General features: G+C 31.1%; 1 protein-coding gene across 1 annotated transcript; it reads left to right on the top strand.

The window, feature by feature from the left end:
- The first annotated feature begins 1,674 nt into the window (after window positions 1-1,674).
- LOC143075019 (uncharacterized) lies at window positions 1,675-18,413 on the top strand. The gene is made up of 5 exons (XM_076250245.1): window positions 1,675-2,277; window positions 6,285-6,410; window positions 7,690-7,828; window positions 12,229-12,408; window positions 18,101-18,413. The coding sequence occupies exons 1-5, from the start codon at window positions 1,715-1,717 to the stop codon at window positions 18,314-18,316; spliced, it is 1,224 nt and encodes a 407-aa protein (XP_076106360.1). The 5' UTR covers window positions 1,675-1,714; the 3' UTR covers window positions 18,317-18,413.
- The last annotated feature ends 500 nt before the right edge of the window (window positions 18,414-18,913 follow it).

The following is an 18,913-nucleotide window of genomic DNA, read 5'->3' as shown; positions in this document are numbered from 1 at the left end:
GAGCGGGGATAGATAAACAGGTTCTTTTAAAAAGAATATTTTGTCCCACATTGAACAACCGTTACATATAGTCAATCCATGTCAGTTTCTATATCTTATAGAGTGTTTCTCTATATATGTTTTAGTTTGTTACCCGTATTTGGTTTTGCTTAATGGAATACTAACTTTTGAACAGCGGTATTGGCTATACTATTGGTGTCTTTATTTATACAACAGAAAGAAGGTTCAACCATGGATCTTTATTTAACTATTATTCGATCTTTCGTATCAAACAGTCATTTGGGTTCATGATTGCATTTCTTTTTTTTAAAGAAAGCAACTTGTGTTGTACTGTTACTCCACTGTCCCGGGTTGTGAGAGGGTTGGCTCCTTCAAATGATTTAAACTCTGTCATATTCTGTACAGTGGCGGAACCAGAAGGGTGGTTCCGGGGGGTTGATACCCTCTTTTTTTTGGGACGATCAATGCATTTGAATGGGGACGTATGGTTGGACCCCCGCCCCTTTTTTAAAATGGCTGGATCCGGCCCTGGCAATATCTGATTGAGTTCATTCTTCTTTCGGCTATATTTCTTATATTCTTTGAAAAAAGGGAGGAGATCTTGAATAGAAAATAAACAAGTGAAAAATATTTCGTGTTAAAGCCCTGAAATTGTAACTCTAAAAGTCTTAGAAAATGTTTTCTTTTTATAAAAAATGTGAATTTCCAATATTAAAAAATCGTTTATTAACTTTAAATTTTTTCTTTTGCACCTATACAGTTCTCTTTTGTTGAATCACAGACAACAATTTTGATAAGCACCCCTCACACTATGTGAATACCCTAGTATATTTTAGTGGAAGTGCTCCGATGTATAGCAGAGTACGGATGATCATACTCTTCCATTTGTATTTAAAATTTATGTTAACATGGTTAATTTATTTGTATATGTCTCTGTACCATTGTTCTTTGGTTTATGAGAATAAAGATATATATAACAAAATATTGGGGTCTCACTTATTAGCGTTAAGAAGCGACAAGAAGAATAATTTTAGTGACAAGAAGCGACGAGAGGACTATTTTAGCGACATAAAAACATTTTTTTATTATTATTAAGATTACTTATATTTCAAATAAATATTAAAAAAAATATGCATTTAATTTTGAATCTTCAATCAACATTAAATTATAAATATCGTTAAATGAGGCAATACAAAAAATAAAATGATGAAAATATTGACATTTTACTGATTATGTTTTCCCCTTGTTTGATTTGAGGGCTTTGTATTTCACAATTCGTTTCTGGACAATGATACATAACTTGATAATGCATTTTGCAAGTTTATTATATATTGTACAGAGAGTTTTAAAAACAAATTATAAGATTAATATATTATTGTTCTAAAACACAATTAAATACGACAGAGTAAACGTAATACTTGCTGTAATACAACATGATAAATAATAAAAAAAAATAAAAAAAATGTGGCAATTAGATCTACAGTAGATCAATTTTTTTCCCCTATCTATTTATTGATAGAATATTAACTTTCTTGTTACTAAAATTGTTTATTTTGTATATTCTTTTGATATTTAGTGGAATAAGTAATTTTGATTAACTTATTCTTCTTGTCGCTTCTTCACGCTTCTTGTCGCTAAAATTCTTCTTTTCACTAATTTGTGAGAACGAAATATTGATTTCTCTCCCCTTACTTAATGTCCCCTGGTTCAAACCATGGACGAACGAGATGGAGAATCATCTAGAGTTTATACGATAAAACGGAAACATTCTGCATATGAAGAAGCAACAGAGGAAAGCAGCAATGCATCAAACCCGCATATTATAATAGTTAAAAATGTAACAGAGGCAAAAAATAAGCGAACGGCGTCCATCACAATGCAATCAATGCCTGAGCCAACATCAGAACCCAATAATACAAATGTTTACAATATAACTATGACTGGTTCAACAGACCTGAGTGTTCTGCTAAATCTTGGTTTTGGTGATGTATACACAACATTAAGATACCAAGATTTGAAAAGTCGTATACTTGAAGAATGTATTAATTTTGCTTTTGATCAGTACTTCTTTAATGGATATAACTATACGGTTATTACAGATGTAAATAAATTGGCAGCAGCCAGAGTTAATTTAAATGAATTAAGCAAACCCATTGAAAGTTCAATGTTGTATCAATATTTTGTGAAAGAAGATAAAGGATGTTGCTACGAAAATTTCAAAGGCCAAGATGCTGTTCAACTAGACAGGAATACTTTGTACAGAAACACATGCTCATTGTAAGATCTATTTAAGAAATAATTCATGAGGGCTTGAATATATCGTGATTTTACCACAGGTTGGCCCTTTATGACAAATATTTTACCCTGAGCGATAGGGAGGGGTAAAATATTGGTATAAAGGGGCAACCCCTGGTAAAATCACCATATATTCAAGCCCCCATGAATTATTTTGATTCTAATAGGACAATTATGGCAATTGTTTTGGGTCGAAGTGCTCTAGGTTATGTCATTTTTTGCCGTTCCCATAAATAAACGCACTATTAAATTTACGTAAAATAACGGAGCAAACTAAATAAATGTTGATGCTTAAACTATTTACAATAACATATTTAGACAAGTTTGGGTGTATCTAAATGATTATTGTACTTATATGTCTCATATGTATACAAAAATCACTAATATAACTCATTTTAGCATCATTTGTTTACGTTTTTTTGTGATGATTTTTCGGTTTCACAAGCGTGTATTTTCCCTTAAAATGCTTATATTCTGACGTCAATCAGTCAGGGGTACTACATTTGTACTTGTACAACTTAATTTTATTTACTTGAAGAAGTAAAAAAAAATATACACATATAAGTAAATAGATAATGTTTGAATAATCTCCCCTTAATTTTCTAGAAAATTTACTTGTATAAGTAAATTTTTCTTACAATCCCAGAAAAATCCTCAAGTTTAGAGATGTAAAATCATCTTTAATGATTTTTCCCAGGTTTGCTTAAATTTTTTTTATTCAAGTTCAATGTTTCATTTGATTAATTCAACAAAGAAACTGATTGCGCAAAGATCTTAAGTAATTGTGCAAGGCCTTCAAAAATTGCTCCTTGGGGGCTTGTAAATGAGCAGTGTTCTGAAGATAACAGACAAATGTGATTTTCATTGTCCATGAAATTACACTTAAATGATTTGTAAAGATATCTGCAAAGGGCAGATAATTTAAAATTTTATTAGAGCAAAGAAATCCTAAGAATTCAATAAAAGAAGATAGGATGACTTTTTTTACTTCTACAAGTAAAAAGATCTGAATGTCTAAGGGACATAACTCAGTCAATATTTTTTTTTCCTATACAAGTAAATAAAATTCACTTGTATAAGTATCCTATAGATTTATTGTAAAGTATATTAATATTACTTCTTCAAGTAATTAAAAATAACTTGTACAAGTAGTACCCCTGACTGTCATTGTTATATTCTATGACGTCGGGTTACTCATTCATAAAAACACATACACAATGTACATTGTATGACCTGGGAGTACAATCGGAACAGCCCTAACAATATATTCATATTTTACCACGGGTGTGTACTCAAAGCGTTTGAAGGACGTCATGTTAGAATTAGAATTATTCAATAGTCCATTTGCCAATTACTGATTTGATTCTGTTATTGCACACTTTTTAAACAAATTACCTTCCTTTGTCAATTGTAGACTGGTTCTATATCGGACAATATTGGCTTTTGCCAATGCAAAGCATGACGAATTGAAAGTGATATATCGGGGGTTTAACTAATTTTTCATGAAAAATAATTTCTGATGTCAAAAGTATTTAACTTAATAATAAATTAAAAGATTTGGAAACCTTAAAGATTACTCACATTACGCACAGGTAACTTTGCTCTTTCTACTAGCTCTCCATTGTAAATAAAATTTAATGTCTCTGATAAGGGAGACAACTAAAAAAGGGATCTCTAATTAAAGGGTCAATTACGTGAATTGGCAAATAGACTATTAACAGCTAGGATGATTATCGATTTATGTTCTCTACTACACTAGTTGTCAGCTGATCTTTATGCTAGATTTTTATATTCTTTCCTACAATCATGATAATACATACACGAAGGAGCCACCTTGTGTGTCTGCCTTTTACATTTAAGTGCAGTTCCTTCAAATTTGCTAATTAAATTTTTATAAAACATTGCAAAATTGTAGTTCAGACCTGCCAACTTTTAAAAATCTCGATGAGGGATTTAGTGTGTGACCAGATTTTTAAGTGTTGCAACTTTTGTGGCGTTTCTGTGGGTACTGTTTTTATACAACCGCAAAAATTGAAATTTTTTGTTCGTATATATTGGTATAACTTTGTCGTCGTCCGAAGACATTTGGTTTTCGCACTATAACTTTAGTATAAGTAAATAGAAATCTATGAAATTTTAACACAAGGTTTATGACTATAAAAGGAAGGTTGGGATTGATTTTGGGAGTTTTGGTCTCAACAGTTTAGGAATTAGGGGCCAAAAAGGTTCCAAATAAGGTTTTTTCTTAGTTTTCGCACAATAACTTTAGTATAAGTAAACAGAAATCTATGAAATTTTAACACAAGGTTTATAACCTCATAAGGAAGGTTGGGATTGATTTTGGGAGTTTTGGTCCCAACAGTTTAGGGGCCAAAAGGGTCCAAAATTAAACTTTGTTTGATTTCATCAAAAAATGAATTATTGGGGTTCTTTGAAATGCCAAATTTTTGTATTTAGATTCTTAATTTTTGGTCCTGTTTTCGAAATTGGTCTACATTAAGGGCCAAAGGGTCAAAAATTAAACTTACTAGTTTGATTTTAACAAAAATTTAATTCTTTGGGTTCTTTGATATGCTGAATATAAACATGTATTACTTTGATTTTTGATTATGGGCCCAGTTTTCAAGTTGGTCCAAATCGGGGTCCAAAATTAAACTTTGTTTGATTTCAACAAAAAATGAATATATGGGGTTCTTCAATATGCTGAATCTAACTATGTATTTAGATTTTTAATATTTGGGGCTGGTTATCAAATTGGTCCACATTGAGGTCAGAAACCTACATTTATGTTGAGTCAACTATTTAATCACAATCCAAATTCAGAGCTTATGTCAAGCTTAAATGTTGTGTCCGTACTTATCCCAACTGTTCCGGGTTCGACCTCTGCAGTCCTATAAAGCTGTGCCTTTGCGGAGCATCTGGTTTACTCTTGATTTCATGGAAATAATTTCATATCTCTTCTTTTCTCTTTCGGTATACTGATGATAAGCTAATCAATCTTGATATTTAATGATATCTTTTATTTGTACGATTCTTGTACTTATTAATCATTGTTAATTGACAAATAACTTGAGAATAGAGAAATATGTCCTTAAAAAGTAAAGGATGCAAAGTGAAGACAAATGTCTCTCTACAGTGTTTTTTTAAAGAATTTTTCTAAACAATATATGTAGGTAGATGATGATCATTTCAAATTTATTTTGGTAAATAACTGAAATTTTAGCTTCCGGTTGTTTACATTGATACATATACACGTATTTACATTTAGATGAAATATAATGAATACAAGCTGAAGCAATCTTAATTGAAATGCTTGAGAAAACATTAACACAAACAAAGCAAGCAAGCTAACTAAACATATAAACCATAAGCATTATGAAAATAGATCTAATAAAAAAACATATCAGTGCTTATGTGATCTATTAATTTAAAAAAAAATAAAAAAGTATTCATTCATTCATTCATCCATTCATAAACAAGAAGTATGATTGCAAACTCTCCACACGAGATCAAATGCCATATATACATGTAGATTAACAACTACAATGTATAGGTCACCACACAGCCTTTTCATGAAGCACAAGTTTCTGTAAAACATGTACCTCATCAGACATTAGACTGACAAAGACTACCAATAGTTATAATGCTAGTAAGGCCACACTCAATAATATTTTGGTTTGCCCAAACCCTACCCAAACATTGAGACAGTGGGTAGGTAGGTAGACATTTTCTTTTTTTCATTTTTTGGCAAAGAGAAATTAGTCTTCAGGCTTATCTGAATAAAAAAAATTCTCATCAGGACAATAAAAGATTTTGAGTAGTCACCTATTTTCTGGGTATGTAGAGTTAGGGCAAACACACCTATCCTTTTTTATGGCCTAATATCTGTAAAAAAGATCCAGAATTTAATTCTTCATATGCTGTCATTAGGTACATTGTATCTACAGAATTTAAGTACAATATTATGAAATAAACCTTTATATTTACAGATTATATCCAAAGCTACAACTCTTTTCTGATAACTTATTAAATTTATTGGATGATGAAAAGAAAAGTGAAAGGAAGTACCAACAACTGTTTCTATCATTTGCTCAGATTTGTGGATTAAGGTTATTGTAAGTACAATGTATAATAAGTTTGTTAATGTCTTCACATATAATTTGTTACATGTATAAAGATTGTAAATACTAAATTTAAATAAGTTCTTAGAAATGAATTATTTACGGTAACAATGGAAGTCCCTCTTATATATAAAATAAAGAAGATATGGTATGAGTGCTAATGAAACAACACTCTGTCAAGGTCAAGGTCATAGGTCAAAGTACAGTCACACAGAACAGCAGGCCACAAATGGCCCAATAATGTTGACTGCAAAACAACTAAAACAGGAAAACCAACCGTCCAATCTACATGTAAGTTAAAAAAAAAGAGTAATACCCATGAACCACACCAACAAACAACAACCACTGAACAATATGATGTACATTTGGTATATTGTACATAATACAAACTGTATATGCATATTACCAAAAAGAATGCTCAAAAGCATTCTAATAATAAAAGAATAATACAATGTATATAATTTAATTAAGTTTAGATATATTGTGGTATAAATATTAAATTTTTCAATAACAGTCTCAAAAATAGGCGTGTTAGTTTTATGTATATATATATATATATATATGATAACTTTCTACTAGACCACACTCATCTTTTATCACTCTGGAATAGATTACATGAATATGTTGAAAAAGTTTCCTGCACATTGATCTTTTTACCGATTTCACAAAACACAGTAGGTAAAAAACCTATTTCATGGCTGCATGTGAAATAAAAATGGCAAACATGTTGCACGAAAATAACTTACCACCCTCATTGTCGGTACATTGAGGCATACCTTTTTAGGCATTACATTTATTCTACAAAAACAGCAAAAATGCATTTTATGTTTACAAAAACAGACACAAGTTGTAACAGTGGGTTGTAATTCAGAAATTATTGTGTGCATTTATAATTGTGATTTTGTAATTTAAGACTAAAATGCGTTTTAGATTTTTGCAATATTGAAAAAATCCTGTTAACAATGGTTAAATTCATATATCAAAATGTGAGTTTAATTTATTGCTATTATAACCCTCTCCAATTTTTCACAATAATAAAAACATCGGGAATTTCTCGCTATATTGAAGACCTGTTGGTGACCTTCTGCTGTTGTTTTTTTTCTATGGTCGGGTTGTTGTCTCTTTGACGCATTCCCCATTTCCATTCTCAATTTTATCGCAATAATTTCTGAATTAACAATATTTGTTTCTTGATGACACATTTTCTAGTTTTGATGCTTTTTAAAATTGTGCAATCTAAGCAAATTTATAAGGTTTGTTTCTGTAACTTCAGTGATGGACCAGACCCATCTTTCTCATTAAAATTTGATCAGAAGACATTTATTCCCAATGCATTAGTAAAAGGTTTTGGTATTAATAAAGATACAGATGGTGGATCACATTTTGTCACTAAAGTTGTGGCTGTCGTCGAGGTAAGATACAATATCAAAAATTGCAAGATTGTTACCTGGTACCTTGTGACATTGGAATAGGTAAATTTAAAGTAAAAAAAATATTGAAACATGAAATTCTGTTTACCTTGTCATACTGATCAGTGGCAGATCCAGGGGAATATCCTTTGGTTGGACTCCCCCCCCCTTTTTTTTTAAGGTTCAATGCTTTTGAATGGGAGAATATCATATGGATGAACAGTCAAAATAAAAGAAAGGAGATGGGGATTAGCCCCTAGGTTATGGTGCGGTAACTTTGAATTATCGAGCTAATAAAAGTATTTTCAATGTTAAATTTTCTGCTTGGATCTGCATGTACTTGTGTTAGATCAATGATGTTTTGTATGAAGTTGTATTACTATCAGAACATGTTACTATGACAACTATTCGGAGGCCCTGCACCTTAGGTCATGGTCCAGTGACTTTAGATTAATTAGCAATTTTCAAAGTTTAGTTTTCTTCTTAAGTCATTCCCAATTCCAATCTCAATTTTATTGATTATAGAAACTACTTGTGATAGATCAATGATATTATCTATTAGGTGGTCTGAGACCACAATTATTTCCTAGTGCATTTCTTTTAGAACATAAATGAAAATTAAAAATATCCCACCTGCGCTTTCTCAATGAAATTTTTACAGTGTGTTGTACTAATTTTGGGACAAATTATATCAAAATTATAGAAAACTTCATCGGCTCTAACTCAAAATATGGACACTTTTATGTTTAGGGCGTCTTGAAATCTTTTGACAGCTTCCGAAGTGCTAATTTTTAACCTTTTCCAGCTGGACCAAATCACTACTTTCCTTTAAAATTCTGGACCCAAATTTTTTTAAAGTGTAATTTCACCCTCCTACTTGCAAATTGAGGCCTTAAACATGGAGAAATAAATTGGGAAGGGGTATGAAAATAAATGGCAAGTAACCCACTGTCAACACTAGGGACTATATTCGTGGACAACAAAAATCAAGGGACAACAATTGTGGTCTCAGACCAAGTTGCATTATCATTCATACACAGAGACGGATTAAGGGGGGCCCAGAGAAAAAAAAATAGTTGCTTATATAACTACCAAAGAAGCTGTTCATCAATTTTTTTTTTCTTTTTTCTACTAATTTTCTGCTGACTGCATGCTTGATGTATCCCTGCCTCAACACATTACAAAAGGTTTATATCACCAGACTTTTGAAGAAGTTTGAGAATCATCTCTGATTAACCATCTACATGTTTACAGGAATTTTGTCCCTTAAAATGTAAATTACATAACAGCATTTTAAAACAAATTTATGTTTTGGTTGGGGACATTGTATCTGTGTTTTTTGTCTCAACTTGACAGTCAAAAAGTGAGACATAGGTATGCTGTTTTTGGCATCGGCGGCATCAACAAAATATTAGTTTGTAAATAGGGGTAGTTTATGGTGAACCACAAGTGGTAGGTCAATGATATTTGGTACATTGTAATACCAAATTATTTGGTATACAGACATGGGGGCAATTACTTTTGAAAGTTTTATAACCATTGCATTGGCTCATCTCATTTCCATAGAGGTTATTTGCCCTTTGGTCCTGCCCCCTCAGTCATGGTGTATTGACTTTGAAACTTTTGTTTAATTTATGTGTATTAGTTTGTGATTAGGTCAGTTTATGGGGAACCAAGAGTGATAGGTCAATGCTATTTGGTACATTGTAATACCAAATTATTTGGTATACAGACATGGGGGCAATTACTTTTGAAAGTAATTAATTACCGGTACATTCTATTAAAAATTACAAAATATTCAATTAAATTACACATTACATTTGACTTCTTTTATCAGTGTAATTTATTACTTTCCAATTACTTGGCAAATGTAATTTTGAAATTACTTAAATTAATTTTGAACATGTTGAAAGGAAATTTTAGATAAAATATTGAAAACATGCATTTTTCTATGATATGTACAGCATGTGTACATAAGTATCATGCAAACATTGCTAGATAGTAATAACAAATAAAATCTTCATTGAGTATTTTCAAATTCAGCCAGTAACAAAGAAGAGTTAAAGTTATCTATCTGGTGTGTTACAGGAAAAAACATACATAAATCTGAGAGCGCATAAAACTTTGTCTATCAGGAATTGTTAGGACAAGAGTCTGGTTTAGTATAATGCTTAAAATGATAAAAAGCCTTATTTGATATTTTCGAAATTATTAAATTTTGATGTAAGAACCTATAGAAATTTTTTTGTAAGAACCTATAGATATTTTGTTGTAAGAACCTATAGAAATTTTGTTGTAAGAACCTATACAAATTTTGTTGTAAGAACCTATAGAAATTTTGTTGTAAGAACCTATAGAAATTTTGTTGTAAGAACCTATACAAATTTTATATATTAATGTATTTCATTGAAAGTTATACACATTTTGAAAGAGAGCCCTAATTTTGATATTTTTTTAATTTATTTTGATCACAACTTATTAAAATTATTTTCCTATATATAAAGATTGAGAAAGCCAGACTTTTTTGAAAAATATAGTTTTATTCGCAATTAATTTATTATCTCTTATAGGCAACTCCTGTTAAACAAGCAAATGTAACTGTTGTAAAAACAGTCATTATATAGTTTATAATAAAACAAATGTTTAGACTTTAGAGGTTATATTTGTTGATAGGGTAACAAATGTTTAGAGGTTATATTTGTTGATTGTTTATGTTCTTTGTAAAACAAATGTTAAGAGGTTATATTTGTTGATAGGGTATGTTCCTTGAAGTTAATTTTGTTAACTCAATGTCTAATGATAGTTATCTGAACATACATGTAGGTAATAAGCGAATTAAAGTATTTTTTATAAGACAGTGACTTAGTAATGGTTCCTTTCAACACAAATAATGGCATGTTTTTACAAAGTTTTTCTTCTTCTTCTTCATGCTATTTTTGTTCATTTGATACATAATAAAAAATATAATGTTGGTAACGCATGGTTGTGTAATTATAGAGAGTATACTGTGTAATTTGGCTTTTTTTTGTCGGCTAACTATATCTAATAAAATTATTTGCTTTTAAACATTTTTTGAGAAGCACAAGATTCAATCTTTCTGACCCAAAATTTAAATGTAATTGAGTTGTTATTGAAAAGTAAAAGTAATTTTCAATTACATCTTAATTTTGGCTATGTAATTCATAACCTTCAATTACAATTTTTAAGTATTCTACAAATTTAAAGATAATTTTTTTTTCATATTTTTAATCATATACTTTGCGCATGCAACAGTCATTTGACAGTTCGTTATCTTCAATATTAATGAAGCTGTAACTGTATACCAGAAGAAGAAGACATGTAATATATATAAAAATGTTCAATTACACATTACACTTCAGAAATTATAATTAATTACAGTCAATTACATGTCTGTTGTATAAATATATGAACATATCTCATTTCCATGGAAATTATTTAGCACCGCCCCTTAGTCATGGCATATTGACTTTTAAAAAAATATTTTGTTTTTCATGTATTAGTTTGCGATTAGGTCAATTCAAGCGGAACTATTAGTGGAAAACCAGTGTTTATTGGTATTCAGTTGTATAACATGTATTTAAGCAACAGCATTCCATTTCCATGGATAATGTTTGTCCCCTCTTCTTTAGTCTTGGTCTATTGACTTTGAAACTTTGCTAATGTCATATGTATTAGTTTGTGATTAGATCAGTTTCAGTTTTAGATGAACTGATAATGTGAAGTCAATGATATTTGGTATGCAAATTTATTGGCATTGGCAAGTATGGTTTCCATGGGGATTATTTAGCCCCATCCCCTCATCATGGTTCATTGACCTTGAAACTTTAACATAGTTTAAAGGTAAATGTTTGTGTTTAGGTTTGTTTAAAGGGAACAATTTATAATAAGTCAATGGTATTGGGTACAGATTGGTACCCCTTGAAAAAGCATTGTCAACCTTGGCTTCACCAGGGTTAACAATGTTTTCTCAGGGTAACAATCTGCTCTATTACCCTGGCAGCTATGTGTTATTTATATAATGTCTGTTTCATATGGGTAGAAGGTCTATTATATCAAGTGATTCCTCCTGCTCTGAGAGTAGAAGTTGAATTATATTTACTTCCAAATCTTAGACAGTAATAGTATTCCTTCGTGTGCAGATATATAAAGGATAAACAAGCTGACATTCAGACAGACAGACAGACTTACAGGCGAATGGATGGACCTCCTTCCCGAAACAAACAAAAAAAACCGACAAAAACAAATTGTTTAGCAAGCAGTTTAATGAGATGCTATATTTTGTATAAAGATTTGTCTGTATGTCCAATTAAGTAGGGCTCATTTTAAGCCTTTAAAAAATGAACAGTTGTGTTGCCTTTTCTGAGATTGTTTTTCATTTACAGTCAAAAAGTACATGTGTAGAGGTTGATGAAGAAAGTAGGACTTATAACTTGAGGAATAAAACAACAGTACCTCATCACATTAAAGGTCAGCATATAGGACAGATGTTAGCAGTTGTCCAGTCTGGACAGTCATTATTTGGATTTAGAGGAATATATGGATTACTTGTTCAAGAAATAAAGGTAAGTCAATTAACAAAACATTATCTACATCAAGTGTAATTTTTAAAAACATTAACTTCATTATACTGCCTTCTTCTCTTTCCGGTGTATACCTGATTCTGGTGTAATTTTAAAATCCGGGTTTTTGTTGTCATAAAAGCACGTGCATGGCTCGGAGGTCGGAGTTTAAAGACAACTGGTTCCCCGCTGTATGTCAACGGATGTAAAATACATCAACAGTCTTTATTACAGGTAAACAAATATTTATAAGTTCAACATAGTGTTTTTTCGTCCATTCTAAAACCATTGATATGCCATGAAATTTCAAGCGATCTAAAAATATTTAATATTCATCCAAAATCAATCTACTGTTATTGATTTATCGTCTGCCATGTGCAAATCGTCCCAAACAACAGTCACGTGATAATAAAACGTTCTAATGACTCTGGAAAAATCTACGGAAAGCTTGGTTAACAAAAATGAACAATTTTACAATGCTTTTAGAAAAAGTTATTTATCATTTTTTTATGTTATTGAAAACGATTTCTGTTGATTGAATTCAATTGAAATTTTTATAAATGGATACGAAAAGAACATTTACCATAAATTACTGTACTGAAAAGACAAAATCTTGCACAATGAATATAACAAATGCTGCTATACAGTACAAGTTAAATTATGGCAGCTATATATGAGAAAAAAAAACATTTTGCTAACAATTTGATTCAAAGCAGATTTTAGTTTTTACTGGTCATTATACCCCATGCAACGAAGTTGCGGAGGGTATAATGTTTTTGACCCGTCCGTCCGTCCGTCCGTAAGTCCGTCAGTCCGTCAGTCCTGTTTCTTGTCATCGCAACTCCTCTCAAACCACACAACAGAATTTCACGAAACCTTTTCAGATAATAAGGACAAACTATGTAGTTGTGCATATCGACGGGAAATTGCGATTCAATTTTTTTTCTAGGAGTTACGCCCCTTTGAACTTATTTACTTTAATGTACTACTGCAACAGTTTGTCATCGCAACTCCTCTCAAACCACACAACAGAATTTCACGAAACCTTTTCAGATAATAAGGACATACTATGTAGTTGTGCATATCGACAGGAAATTGCGATTCAATTTTTTTTCTAGGAGTTATGCCCCTTTCAACTTATTTCCTTTAATGTACTACTGCAACAGTTTGTCATCGCAACTCCTCTCAAACCACACAACAGAATTTCACAAAACCTTTTCAGATAATAAGGACATACTATGTAGTTAAGCATATCAACGGGAAATTGTGATTCAATTTTTTTTTTCTAGGAGTTACGCCCCTTTGAACTTATTTACTTTAATGTATTACTGCAACAGTTTGTCATCGCAACTCCTCTCAAACCACACAACAGAATTTCACGAAACCTTTTCAGATAATAAGGACATACTATGTAGTTGTGCATATCGACGGGAAATTGCGATTCAATTTTTTTTTCTAGGAGTTACGCCCCTTTGAACTTATTTCCTTTAATGTACTACTGCAACAGTTTGTCATCGCAACTCCTCTCAAACCACACAACAGAATTTCATGAAACTTTGTAGATAATAAGGACATACTACGTAGATGTGCATATTAACAGGAAATTACGGTTCAATTTTTTTTCTAGGAGTTATGCCCCTTTGAACTTATTTGCCTAAATGTACTTCTGCAACAGTTTGTCATCTCAACTCCTCTGAAAACACACAACAGAATTTCATGAAATTTTGTAGATAATAAGGACATACTATGTATATTGACAGGAAATTATTATTCAATATTTTTTCTTATACAATTTTTTTTTCTTATACTTATTTAATTTCTCCAATGACAATGTGGGGACGTGGGGTATGTGAGCGTGCTCACTAAGGTTCTTTAATTTTTTCATGTTTTAAGTGTTTATGAGTGTTAATTTTTATTACAGATATCTTCAATTCTGCAGTGATGATTATGAAAATTGGTGTTTTGAGAAGAGGGAATAGTTCTTTACGAACGTAAACTGCAACACAGAACAATATTTTTTCCATTATTCTGATTCAAACAAACACACAATAGTTTTAAAACTGTTTTAAAAATTATCTTTTTTTATATGTATTCAGGTAATTTTTCAAATATTGAAAATTTGTGAAATTCTTGTTTCCTTATAGACATCCAAATAAATTTATCTTTATGGATTTTTCACAATAAAATTAAAAATTAAAATAAAAAATATATTTTTTTTTTTTACTTCTTGCACATTTGACTCTGTAAATACTTTTCATCTTGCAAATGTAAATTGTCCTGAATAAAACAATGTTTTGCTCATTTGTGTTTCTTTACTAGAATATTAATGTTATTTGATGCACAAAATAGGGTGCATTAGTGTTCTTGTTGTCCTCCATACTATATTTTATCTTTGCACCGGAAAGAGGTTGATAAACAAAACAATGGCGGATGGTGATCGCCGATTTTCAATCATTTATTGAACTGAATAAACTAGACAATTGGGTAACATATTATGCATCATTGTAAAGCTAAATATCTGAATTTTATTTATTTGAATCATATTTGTTCCGTCTAGCTCAACTGGCAGTTGGATTTGAAGAATAACATTATGACCACCGGAATGGGGTAAACCATTATAAACCAACTAGTTTTCATGGATATTTTATTTTGCAATTAACCATTTCTATCCTGATTTAGGGCGATTTTGTTTTGTGATTTTCAAATTTACTTGATGTCGTTGAAAAAGGAAAGATCCACGATTTATATTTGCCATATTTTTCTACTTGCGAAAATAAATAGCTCTCAAAAACATCTTAGGATTTTCCCAAAACACAACAAAAATACTGGATCTAGGATTTACATTTATGAGTGAGTTTAGCCAGTGTTCCAGCTAGCATGAAATGGAGGGCGCCGCGCCCCGCCCCCGAAATTTTGCGCCCCTCTGCCTTTTTTAAGCGCCCCTGCGCCCCTCTGTGCCCTTTTGAAAAAAAGTTTAAAAAACAATCTTTTTTCCTCATATCGTCGCCATTTTGTTGAGTTCTTTATACACACACTTCATTAAGAGTAAGACAACAGATTAAAATTGTTGACACTTGTTACCTGATTATAATCACCTATTCAATTAGAGTCAATTACTTAATCAGGTGAAATTTACGACCCTGTCTAATCCCTTTACCCTGAAGCACCAAACATCGAAGTTAAATGAATTGATTATTTTAACACCTGACGATGCAAAATATAATTTATCAAATAAATGTGAACGGTGTTCATTTCTATTGTATTTGTTATTTATTATGTCATTTAAAAAGAATCATCCCAATAGGTCAACACGCAAAATGCATGAAACATGATGTAACTTTGATCTCCGTAGCAGAGTTCAAAAAATTTATGAGTCACTGAATATTCACAATTCAGATCGTTTTTGTTTTGATGTTTTTATTTTTTAAACTGATCTTTCAAACTAGTTTTAATCCAGAAGAAAGTAAAAACATTGCTTGACTGTACCTTAAGTTGAATATCTATATCCAAATTAAATTAATTAAAACTGTATTAAATCCATGATCACAAATTGAATGCTTTGTTTACAATTGTTGAAAGCCATGTGCTTTTTGGCGGGAAAATTCGGGAAACCCCTTATTAACAGGAAACAGTTACATTTCATTGTTATTTATAGACAGTAGGAATTTCATTTTGGAAATCATTTTGATTACAACTGCTAAGATTCATTCATGAAAAATTATAATAATTTCTTGGGGTGAAACTGATAATACTTTTTTTATTAAAATAATTTACATCTAGGGATATGGAAAGGGGGGCTTTTTTTTCCAATAATATTACAAATATATATAAAGTTCACCAGTCTGAAAATACATGGTTAAATGGATTTTAATTCTGAAAAACTCATGTTTATTTAATTCCTTTATTATTTCCATCATAATAAGAAACAAGCTACATGTATAAGGTATTTCAAACATATATTTTTGGCTTTTATATAAGAACATTCAAGACTATTAATATGTATTTGCCTACAGTAAAAACAAACCTGGTAAGGCCTAAAAAAATTCTACAGGGCCCTTGAAAAAACTTTTGGATCCAGGCTGGCCATCAGAGAAAATGTTAAGTATTGTTCCTGACTGTATTGCAGATTTATGTGAAGTTTTTAAACTGACATGCACAATTCATTTCACAAGTGTAATAAAATAATTCTACAAAACAACGCAGTGCATTGCGTTGCAAATTCATCTTAGACCCACCATGCATCAAGAAATATGTCTTTATGTGGTAATATTAAGTATTTGATTTTTTTCAGTGAGAACGCCCTTTTTAAAAACGCGCCCCTCTATTTTCAAATCCTAGCTGGAACACTGTTAGCTATATACGTATATATATAGATGTGTTTATAATCTTTATCAAGACACATCATTGTGGGTTAGTACTTACATGATAAACACGACAGGTGCAACATGTGGAGCATGATCTGCTTACCCTTCTGGAGCACCTGAGGTTACTCTCGTTTTTGGTGGGGTTTGTGTTTCCCTGTCTTTGGTTTTCTATGTTGCATTTTATGTTCTGTTGTTTGTCTTGTGGTCTTTTTCTTTTTTTGCTATGGGTTTGTCAGTTTATTTTTACCATGGGGTTGTCAGTTTATTTTGCTATGGGGTTGTCAGTTTATTTTGCTATGGGGTTGTCAGATTATTTTTGCCATGGGGTTGTCAGTTTATTTTGCTATAGGGTTGTCAGTTTATTTTGCTATGCAGTTGTCAGTTTATTTTTGCCATGGGGTTGTCAGTTTATTTTGCTATGCAGTTGTCAGTTTATTTTTGCCATGGGGTTGTCAGTTTATTTTGCTATAGGGTTGTCAGTTTATTTTGCTATGGGGTTGTCAGTTTAATTTTGCCATGGGGTTTTCAGTTTATTTTTGCCATGGGATTGTCAGTTTAATTTTGCCATGGGGTTGTCAGTTTATTTTTTCCATGGGGTTGTCAGTTTAATTTTGCTAAGGGGTTGTCAGTTTAATTTTGCCATGGGGTTGTCAGTTTAATTTTGCTATGGGGTTGTCAGTTTATTTTTGCCATGGGGTTGTCAGTTTAATTTTGCTATGACGTTGTCAGTTTATTTTTGCTATGGCGTTGTCAGTTTAATTTTGCTATGACGTTGTCAGTTTATTTTTGCTATGGCGTTGTCAGTTTAATTTTGCTATGGTATTGTCAGTTTAATTTTGCTATGGCATTGTCAGTTTATTTTTCGACTTCAGAGTTTGATTGTCCCTTGGTATCTTTTGCCTCTCTTTTAATAATTTGGAAAATTATTGGATAATTATAAATTATTTTCTACCTTGAGTCAGCACGACGTAAAAAAGAAAAGCAATTGACTGAAGATGACCATTGATAATCTGTTTATCCTTATTTTGACTGTGACGCCATTGATGTTTACATTGACAACAGCATGTGCCTCCTCAGTTTTTAGCAAAAATATCCATCTCACTCTACTGTGCTGATACAGGAAATTATCAGTCAGTAAGATCAAAGGAAAATTTCACAAAATACTGATAGACCATAATATTGGATAATCCTGACAATTGAGCCATTTGTTCTCCTTGGAGCCTCTAGTGTTTATATTTTACCATTTAGAGGATTTATGGGTTGAGATTGAGAGGTTTTATACCAAAAGATTATTTTGTATTGATTTATTTTATTTCTTCTTTTTTTTTTAGATTACCCTTGCATATTATAGAGGCACAAATGAATATTTCCAGCAAATTAGCCTAGGGAAACCAAAGTTAACTGCAGAAGTTTTATATAGCAATAGTTTGAACATTCTAACTAGAGATGGAAGAAGGACTCTTATATCTTTGCTCCTTGATATGGGAAACTTTACAAAGAGAGAAATGGAAAAAGAATGTTGTAGGATGCATAATTCGAATTTGTAATATTTATGTAAAACATTTCCTGTTACAATGTATTTTATTTATATATTACTTTCTCATGACTTATTATATTTCTGATAAAGTACTAGTATTCAGTTGATGACTGCATTTATTTCAAATTTTAACCTGAAGATAATTTAAAATATAAAATGCAGGATAGGGTTGATTAATGGGTTTGACCCCTTGAGCAAAATGGGTTTTTCTTGTTTTAGTCTAAATACTTATTTTGTTTTATTTGTTATTAATTGGGATTCTTTTCTTCTGATCCTTGCTAAAAAAAGCAAGTCACTTTGATTTATCATTTTTGCTCTGTTTACTCTATTTATTATTTTAAGGTGGCTTGTGGGTACAAAAATTTCAGCAAAAAAATTGAACATTTATTTTTTCATTACAAATTTTATTTATTACACTATTAGTTATTACTTTATGATATGGTAAAAAATCAACCCAAAAAATCGATTCGGTTTGGCCCCAGATGACTTTTAAAATGTTTACATCATTGAAAAAACTCCAAATTATCTCCCTTTAGTGTAAAAATGCCATTTTTTGGCATTAAATTTGAAATATCTTTTTTAACTCATTGGTGACCTATATTTTTTA

The sequence above is a fragment of the Mytilus galloprovincialis genome, chromosome 5 (genome assembly GCF_965363235.1).
Source record: "Mytilus galloprovincialis chromosome 5, xbMytGall1.hap1.1, whole genome shotgun sequence".
NCBI lineage: Eukaryota > Metazoa > Mollusca > Bivalvia > Mytilida > Mytilidae > Mytilus > Mytilus galloprovincialis.
This window is presented reverse-complemented; position numbering and strand designations above follow the sequence as displayed.

Coding starts and splice junctions, on each gene's coding strand:
- LOC143075019 (XM_076250245.1), top strand. CDS start 1,715: ATGGACGAACGAGATGGAGAATCATCTAGAGTTTATACGATAAAACGG. Junction 6,411..7,689: donor ATTTGTGGATTAAGGTTATT/GTAAGTACAATG, acceptor CTGTAACTTCAG/TGATGGACCAGACCCATCTT. Junction 7,829..12,228: donor AAGTTGTGGCTGTCGTCGAG/GTAAGATACAAT, acceptor TTTCATTTACAG/TCAAAAAGTACATGTGTAGA.